Genomic DNA, 9,583 nt, shown 5'->3' on the forward strand with positions numbered 1-9,583 from the left:
AGCTAGCCATGAGTTAGTGCTTGAGACTTGTTCCGTTGCCCCCTCACCTGCGTGGTGCTATAGCAGGGGCAGCTTCTGTGCAATAACTTGCCCGTTTGTGTTACGAAAGCCAGTCATGACATAGGGAGAGGTACTGCAGTGGGACCGGACTGGTAGTGCCTTCCCTGATGAGCCCTGTGAGGGTGACTTCTGAGCATTTAAAGAAGACACAGTCTAGATCCATAGGTCAGTGGGAGGTGTCCCTGCTTGTGGCAGAGGTTTGGAACTAGATGACCTTTAAGGTCCGTTCCAACCCAACCCATTCTGTGGTTCTCCCTTCCCCGTGAGTAAGTGCTATTCTTTCATTTCTAAGGATTACGCTGCTTTCTACTGAGCTCACTGCAGGCTGAGTTTCCTGGTGGAATAAGAAAAAAAGCCTCTCAACTACCCTGTTTTCTTATTCTTATTTCACATTTAGTTTCCTAATTGCAGCCTGGGAATAAAATATCCTTCCTGCTAATTCTGTTCTTTTGTATTTGGGAAATGCTGCCAAGTCTGACAACTTCTTCCTTCCAAAGACACAGCGTTAAGATGTTTATTCCCTGCTTCACAATGACAAATCTGTCAAGAAGCATTGGAGTCTGGAGAAACATGTGTTTTGTGTGTGCCAGTGAAGCAGTGCTTATTATGTTCAGTTTAATTTAAATGGGTCTGCGATAGAGGGATGGCTTTATTTACACATCTCCTAATAACTGTTTGAAGCTGAAAGTTATTTCTGCACTGCAGTGTAAGGACATGGAGTGGATTTTCCCAAAAGCAGCTGAAGAGATTAAATATCACTGCTCAGTAGAAGCAGGGGGTTACATCTGTTATACTCTATTGAGAACTTCAGGTTAGGGGACCTCCTGTTTTCAAACCAGGCTACTTACTGGTTCTCCTTTAATACCACAGTGGAGCTCTTTGGCTTGGAAGATGCCGACACCACTGTCAAACACAGGGTGAAGGCAATGTGTTTTCATCTGCTCCCGGGAAGAAACGTTGCCTGGCTGCACTTTGGGGGTGTATGGGGCACTTATGTCAGTACCATGAGACCCTTGGGCTGCTCCCAGAGAGATCGCTTCTCCTACAGGCTCAGGAAGATGTAATTAGGAGGTGGACAGAAAACTGACTGATGTTTCTTTGTGCAAAAATGCCCCCTTTTCCATAGAAATAAAGAAATAAGACACGAAGCTCTTCAAGCTTCTGCAGTAGTCAAGCCTTGAACAGGTCTCACAGAACCCATTCCTCTGCTGTGGGATTGACTTGAGCTTTGCCTCCTCCCTACACCCCAACTTGCTTCTAGAAGGGGGCGTGGGAAGGAAGAAGGGCAAGAAGCACTTTGCAAACTGCTGTTAGAATCTCTGCTGTACTGGCCTCATTATGGGTCAAGCTGTACTAAAATAGTATCAGAACCTTTTGCATGGCATGGCATGGTAAATGGCATCGCTCTGGGATGAGACTGATGTAAGACAGGAGAATGGCTCTTCGTAGTAAGAGAAACTTGGTGCTAAATTATCGAGTCATGAAAACAAACGTAAGAAGTCACTTTTAACACAAAATAGAACAACTTCCTGGTTTCATTTTATTTCCAATGGTGCTGCCTTGCTGACCGCTCACAACTGCAGAAACCTCGTTCTGCTTTCTTTTCTCCCTGGTGATATGAGACAGATGGTGTATGCTCTTAAATAAGGAAAGACACACGATAAGACACTTGAAAACGTTGCTGTAAACGTGCAGAGATTGTGCATTTGTCAGCTAAAATGAATTCTTTCCAATAACTCTTTCTCTGCTTCTACCCCTCAACAAATGTGCAGTTAACCACAGAGTTGAAATCTCCTTTCCCCTGTAGATTGTGTTCCGGAAGATCAGCGACGTCAAACGTGAAGAGGAGGAGAGAATGAAGAGGAAGAACGAGGCGCCCCTGATCTTACCCCCGGACCACCCTGTCCGCCGCCTCTTCCAGAGGTTCAGGCAGCAGAAGGAAGCGCGGCTCGCAGCAGAGAGGGGCCGGGAGCCGGATGAGCTGGACGTGGAGAAGGGGAACGTTCTCGGGGAGCACTCCTCGGCGCGCTCGGTGGTCAAAGCCAGCGTCGTGACTGTCCGGGAGAGCCCGGCGACCCCCGTGGCCTACCAGTCCGCTTCCACGTCTGGGGCCTCTGACCAGGCGAAGCTGCAGGCCCCGACGTCGGACTATGTGGGATGTAAAGTGTCCGGGGACTTCCCCCGACGGAAAGGCTGGGCCAAGTTCAAAGACGCCTGTGGGAAAGGTGAAGACTGGAACAAGGTGTCTAAAGCAGAGTCCATGGAGACTTTACCGGAGAGAACTAAAGCTTCGGGAGAAGCTACCCTGAAGAAGACAGACTCTTGTGATAGCGGCATTACAAAAAGCGACTTGCGCTTGGATAACGTCGGGGAGACGAGAAGCCCGCAGGACCGCAGCCCGGTCCTCACCGAGGTCAAGCATTCCTTCTACCCCATCCCAGAACAGACTCTTCAGGCCACCATGCTAGAAGTGAAACACGAGTTGAAAGAGGACATCAAGGCTTTAAACACAAAAATGACCAATATAGAAAAACAGCTCGCTGAGATCCTTAGGATATTAACCTCAAGAAGAAGCTCCCAGTCGCCACAGGAGTTGTTTGAAACATCAAGGCCCCAGTCTCCAGAATCAGAAAAAGACATGTTTGGAGCTAGCTGAGGTGTTTGTTTTAAACACAAACAAAACCCCAACAAGCAAAGAAACAGCCCCCTAACATTTTAAATGTAACCCTTCTTGAAAACGAGTGAGGGACCAGTTCGCTAAAGCATGTTCCCCGTGTCCAAAAGGTACGGTACCAGGAATTGCAACCTCATGTCAAGATGGCAGCTGACTCTGAAGCCTTTTTGACAGCAAGGGTACAGTTTCTAAAGTTTCTTTTCTCCCTTGGTGCCCATTTCCCTCCCCAGTTCCTCTCTTTCCCTCGGGATGTTGGAATAAGAATTCTGACAGCAGCAGCAGTCCCCATGGGCCCCAGGTGACCTCTGAGGGTTTTGAAGCATGCCTTACATCGCCTGCTCGGGTTTTGCCTGTGTGAATAAGCACTTGCCAGGGTGCTTGTGTTGTCAGCATCTGGTGGGGTTGTTCCTGCTGCTGCTGTCGCTGTCTCGGTCACCTGTACAGCATGGTCAGTGTCACAGTGTATTTTCATGTATCTCTGATAACACAAAGAGCAGTGGATGTGTGTTATTTCTTTCCAGTGGAATGAGCGCTACTCGGCACCCAAATTATTTTGGGTAGCCAAGGAAGCGCCAAAAAGAGGGAAAAAAAAAAGTGCTACTCCACTGCAAACTGTGCAGTGCTATAAAGCGACTACATTTAACAACAATCGCGACAATAGCCACGCTGCTTCAGGTCTGTCGCTAAATGGGACCTTCCACATGCTCATGTAATGAGTCAAGGATACTGAGTCTCCCAAACCCTTCTGTCTCAGATGTCTTTGAGTATTTGTTACCTTTGCTTTGAACTCCTGCCACTGGGTGTGCAGTGAGCGCAGCCCACTGCACCACGGGTTGGGAACATCACTAACATTGGCCTCGCCATGAAAATACACTGTGCCGTTTCTGTCCCGGTGTTGCTATGATCTGCTCTTTTAATTCTTGTTACATTATTCTTCTTCAGAAGTTCCTGTTTTAGTAATGTTCATTGTAGCCAAAGGCTCTCACAGAACTTTTAAAGATTTTAGATTGTGGCATTTTCCTCTACATCCAGCTGGAATGTTCCTGCTCTATTCCAGCTAGTACGCAAATGGATAGTAGAGGTAGAAATACAGTGCTTACTGTATGCAAGTGCTATTGTAGCAAGGAAACAAAAAGAGCTGCTTCTTAAAGAAGGAGATGATGTTTCCAAAACTTGTATTTTCGTAACTTTTTTGGGGGGAAGATTGAAGCACTTTACCAAAACTTCTCTTCGTTATTCATGAGATAGCTAGGGTAGCATAGCTGGTATCATGGCTTGGGTTAGCACCTTGGGATACAGGTGTACCCTCCCAGTTTATTCTCTCCACTGACCCAGTATGCTCACTACTTACTTAGCAGTAGGGTAGAGCTCAGAAGCAATGCTTTCTGGGGGTTTCATTTCTAAAGGCAATAGGCCTTACCCTGGTGTGGGAGTACTGAAGTTTTTCTGCATCGTACTAATAAGTCAGTCACAAAACCCACATGATTCTGGGGGCAAGGTTTTTGTTCACGTTAAGAAGTAAGGAGGAGGCAAGGGAAGGATTTCTGCTGTGTTGATGCTTGCACAGTGCAGTGCAGAACTGTGCCAGACATCCCTGGGGAAGCGTGAGGTCCTCTCATGTCCTACACCAGCAGGGAGGACGTGCTGTGCAGAGCCACCAGCTCAGGTCCTGGTCTCTGTTTCTGAGGTAACAGTGCTTGCTTGCAGATGCCGATGATCCCAAGCACAGCATCACCATTTCTGGGTCTAGAGGCAGCTAGTTCAGGCTTTGAAGCATCTTAACCTTGTTTCCATAGAGAAGCATCCACAGGTTGTGGAACTGTTGGGACAAGGCCACGAGGACGATCAGGGGACTGGAGCACCTCCAGTATGAAGATAGGGTGAGAAAGTTGGGGCTCTTCTGCCTGGAGAAGAGAAGGCTGCGTGGAGACCTCAGAGCAGCTTCCAGTATCTGAAGGGGGCCTATAGGGATGCTCTTCATTAGGGACTGTAGCGACAGGACAAGGGGTAACGGGTTAAAACTTAAACAGGGGAAGTTTAGATTGGATCTAAGGAGGAAATTCTTTCCTGTGAGGGTGGTGAGGCACTGGAATGGGTTGCCCAGGGAGGTTGTGAATGCTCCATCCCTGGCAGCGTTCAAGACCAGGTTGGACGAGGCCTTGGGTGATATGGTTTAGTGTGAGGTGTCCCTGCCCATGGCAGGGGGGTTGGACTTTGATGATCTTAAGGTCCTTTCCAACCCAAACCGTTCTATGATTCTAAGGACTGAAATATTCCCAACAAAGAGCTATCAGGATGAGAGCTGGAGGCTACCTTTTCCCTCCCACAAGAGAAGGCAGCAGGGAGGTTCCTTGCTCTAGAACCAAGGTGCCATTTCCTTAATTTACTTCTTGTTCTATGTTTAGGTTTTTCCAGTGGTAAGTAGTGTCTTCTGCAGTTACACACTGCAGACATGCAGGACAGAGGAAGGCTCTCTGACCAAAAGCATGCCCAGTGTTTGGTGCTTCAGTCGCTGCGAGTGGCCACAGTGTCGTGTAACAGCTATGGGGGGGATTGCCCCAGGAAGTCTATATGTAATGGTTTCAGTTAGAAACTGCTGAGGGATTGTTTTTCTTTCTAGTCTCCTCAGGCTGGAAATGGACTGGGTAATGAAATTGTGCCCTGTTTCACTTGTGTATTGATATACGAGGATAACTGATGTCCAAAGTTGCAGCAAAATTTTAGAGACTGGCTTGGAGCCAGTTTCCTAATCCAGACAAATGCCTCATCAGCATCATGTTCCTGACATTAGGTTTTCCTCATAAAATCTTTGCCAGGCTGAAAGCCTTGCTGAACTTTGCAGGCGCTTTGTGAAGGTGCCACCCAGTTACCTGCAGTTGGTTAAACATGGGCATGAGCTTATCCCAGGTGGATGAAGGAGAAAATGTTTATAAGCTCCAAAGTATGCACCTAGTATCTCCAGCATCGCGGTGCAGACATGGAACTACACGTGGTTACCCGACCCTTTGTTGCTCATACCGAGCTGATGGTTCTCAGTGGTATTTTTATGTGCCCTCAGGGATCTGTTAAAGGTGATGCTGGAGTTGCTGGTTGCCCAGGTCTGGAGTCAAGGCAGGGCCAGCCCTGGAGGCCCCACAACTAGCCACAGGTGTGAATAGGGGTGGAGAAGTCCACATTTGATGGAAGTACTTGTCCTGCAGCCTGACGTTCAGTACAACACGATACCTTGCACACCCTTATGACAGCGGGTGGGTGCAGCACAGAGTCCCTTTTTAAGGCTTTTATGGCGCTTATGTAATAAAAGCCATTTATCATCAATTTATAAAGCCTTCCAAGATCGTAATAACACACTCTGGAACTACACTTAAAACCTGATGTCTTTAAAGATTATGGCCAACTGTGATTTTGTTACGGTCATGAAACTGCAGAGAAACTCTGCTCCTCGCAGTGACACCTTTAGGGTGGCTGCTGCAGGCCAGTGCTGACAGCGGGCCATGTCATGTAGATTTGCACAGCTGCAGCTGGGATTAGACCCATTTTATGATGATTTTATGAACCGGCAGGCAATAAAACTCGTCGTAGGAGCCTTCATCTACCCTCAGTAAGGTGTCTGAGCTGTAAGAGAACGTGACCAAAAGACACTATCTATCTAGGATGAGCTTTGGTCTCAGGATTCCCTGGGCTATTCAGTGGTTAAATGGGCAAATCCTTGCCTGCTATGGGACTAGTCAGGGACTAGTGACTCCTTTGAACTCATCTGCCCCTGTGCTGTGGTGCCCAGGCTCTCCTTCAGAGAGTGGCTAAAAGCACCTGTGTTACAGATCTGTCTTTCTCCATTGAGCCTTCCACTGAGATGCCTATGGCTGGATAGTGTGAATACCCACTCTCATTGCTACTTGTTCTTACTCGTCAGCTTTTCCCTTTTCTCTTGTTTCTCTCAATGTGTTGGCCAGGCCCTTTCAGTTACTTACATTATTTTGCAGTTTAGAAGTGAATGATCTCCTCTGAACATAAGGCTTCTGCCCCTTAACAAACGTATGTCCTATAAGAAAAAGGAGAAAACACACAGCTTCAGCTTTACCTGCGTTCTGGCACAGTGCTTCTGCCATGTAACAAGCTGCATTGATCAAAAAGAGATGGTGCACTCCGGTTTTGCTAGGCAGTGGAATTAGGTTTCAGCCGAGAGGAAGAGCCTGGGTTATGATTTGGTAAAATGGGAACTTGTAAAAGTTCATGTTGAAACCGTTAGAAAGCAAACGGGTAAATTTTCAGCACAGGATTAAAACAGCAAACCCCGCCCTTTCCCCCACCATGCTGAGCTACGTTGACTTCTGTGTGTTGCTGTGTGCGTATTACTTGTTTAAACATCATTCTTGCTTTAAATCTCTTTCACAGTGCTGCCCTGAATCCCAGCGAACACCCTGTTTAACAGCTTCGAAGGTGATGTTCTGTTTCTACAGTACTTCACTTTAATGAACCGAACAAGCGATTTACTGTGAATATTAGGTGACACACTTTCAATCACTCTTAAACAGTCTGTGAAAGAATTTAATACCTAATTTGTCTTTACTATATAAACAACAACGTGTATGATGACACTTGTGCAGATGCGTGTACATACACACATATATATAGTATCTATGTATAGATAAATCTATGGACTGCGTTTCCGTTAAGTAAAAGCACATCCCTCATTTAATGATTCCAGTACAAGAAGGGAGCTTCTTTCTTCCAAAAGCAATCCAGCACATGTCCTAGCTAGCATCTTGTCTGTTAACTGTTGGACTTTTCAGGCCATGACTTAGGGTTTCTCCAGTTGAACAGTGTGACTGAGAGAAGAGGTGGCAAGCGTTGCGATAGTCAGGGAACAGGAATACGTGTGAAGTTGGAAGAGCACCGTATCATAGCCGGTGGGAATAAGGCTCAGAAAGCCACTCTTTGTTGCTCACGGTATCTCTGAAGCTAAGCCGCCCTGGTAGTGCTTCTCGTGGCTTCTCCTACAAGAGAGGGGGTGGAATAAATGGATTTCATTTTTCTGGTACCAGGGTGTGTCTCCGCAGTGCTGAGCTTGTCCTCCTTCCTACGGGCAGCAGAACACATGGTTGCTGCACCTCTGCTTTCTTGTCCTGGTGTTAGGTGATGAAAAGCGTCTCCTGCTGATGTCTTCATGTCCACGTGGTCTCCTGTGGGTGTGCTGGCTATAACAAAGTCTGTGTTTCAGCTGCACTTCCGATTCCTGATGACCAACCTTTTAGAGAGAGGCCTGTGCAGGGGGAGCTCCAGAAATCTGAGGTGAGGCCCTGGAGGATGCTGTATTCTCCAAGCTGATGTCGTTTAAACCACACTGCTGGGGCAAGCATTGATTCAATTAAATACAAATAAAGCTTTTTGCAATAAGGTATATCCAACATTTAGCCTTAAGATCCTTTCATAAGTGACATAATTCAAACTGTGATTCCATTCTCCTTCCTTATTAATGTTCTGTATTACTTACAGTGTTGCCTAAAGATCTCTTTGCTGAGCTTTCTAAATATTATGGAAATCACGTGCTGGTAACCACGTTTCTTTCTCCACTTACTGCCTTCTTATTAGGATAATGACTTAGCCCAGTAGCCCTCAACCCCTCACAAAACCAAGGAGACATTAACTGTTGTCTGAGCACTTCTGCCTATGAGGGAGCCAACCCGTCACAGAGCAGAAGGGTTAGGTTCAAAGATCTTGTTTTACAGTTCGACCAAGCTAATGCGCATTTCCATGTGACTGTCCTTTGGTTCCCGCTGCCTGTTGAGTGTAGTGTAAGCGTACTGATGTGTAATCTCAGCCCATCTCTGTAACCGGATCTAAATGCCTCATGTTAACCAAGCCGCTTGGGGTAGTCACTCTCTGTTGTGAAAGGCTCATGGCTTTGTTTTCTCTTTCCCACGGAATCTGTGACCACTACCAGAGGAAAAGAATCATTTCAGCTGTTAGATGAAAGAAATTCAATAATCTTTTATCAGGATGAACTGCTATGTAAAAAACTACCAAGTTTTGTAATGAATGTGTTATATTACTGTACCTACATGCAATCGATATTTGTACATCTGTTGGAGACCTGTCTGCGTCGCAGTATTTAGCCACCACTGCATGGACAGTATCGGTATGCAGTTAATGCAGTAGCTTTGGCGCTTTTTGATGTACTTCACCTGCGTTTATCCTTTCAGAAATTCACCAAATACTCCTGGTTCTTTTCCTTTGCATTTGTGACTTTGTTCAATGAAGCATGACAAGAAAACCAGAATGAGCAGATACTATTTTTGTGGTCAGCAAAGCAGCTGCCGGTAGCAAGACAGTGTGTGTCTGGCTGGAGGTATCCACACTGTCTATGAAAAATTGTTTCAGTTACTGATGCAGCCACCTCCATTAGTGAGAGCCCTATTCAACATTTTTAAAGAAGCACAAATAATATTTGTAAAGGAAAGTTTAATTTTATTTATTAAAGTAATAAAGTATTTTATACATGAGTGTTGGTTTTGTGTGCTTTGTGAGATCAACATGCGGTGTAAGTCAGGACAGGGAAGGAAGGAAAGGAAGGAAGGAAGGAAGGAAGGAAGGAAGGAAGGAAGGAAGGAAGGAAGGAAGGAAGGAAGGAAGGAAGGAAGGAAGGAAGGAAGGAAGGAAGGAAGGAAGGAAGGAAGGAAGGAAGGAAGGAAGGAAGGAAGGAAGGAAGGAAGGAAGGAAGGAAGGAAGGAAGGAAGGAAGGAAGGAAGGAAGGAAGGAAGGAAGGAAGGAAGGAAGGAAGGAAGGAAGGAGGAAGGAAGGAAGGAAGGAAGGAAGGAAGGAAGGAAGGAAGGAAGGAAGGAAGGAAGA

At 46.3% G+C, this 9,583-nt stretch overlaps 1 protein-coding gene across 3 annotated transcripts in view; it reads left to right on the forward strand.

Moving 5' to 3' along the window:
• The window catches only part of KCNH1 (potassium voltage-gated channel subfamily H member 1), a 176,674-nt gene extending 169,127 nt beyond the window's left edge, over positions 1 to 7,547 (forward strand). Inside the window, exons 11-12 of one of the 3 annotated variants that reach the window (XM_061475214.1) lie at positions 1,868 to 3,088; positions 7,130 to 7,547. In XM_061475214.1, coding sequence (XP_061331198.1) covers positions 1,868 to 2,716 — 849 coding nt within the window. In that variant the 3' untranslated portion in view covers positions 2,717 to 3,088; positions 7,130 to 7,547. The remainder of the gene's footprint in view (positions 1 to 1,867; positions 3,089 to 7,129) is intronic. The other 2 variants (XM_061475215.1, XM_061475216.1) reach the window with 2 other exon arrangements.
• The last annotated feature ends 2,036 nt before the right edge of the window (positions 7,548 to 9,583 follow it).

This window comes from Pezoporus flaviventris, unplaced genomic scaffold (assembly GCF_033815535.1).
Source record: "Pezoporus flaviventris isolate CSIRO_AGI_PZ_B2104156 unplaced genomic scaffold, CSIRO_AGI_Pfla_v1 ptg000083l, whole genome shotgun sequence".
NCBI classification, from domain to species: Eukaryota; Metazoa; Chordata; class Aves; order Psittaciformes; family Psittacidae; genus Pezoporus; species Pezoporus flaviventris.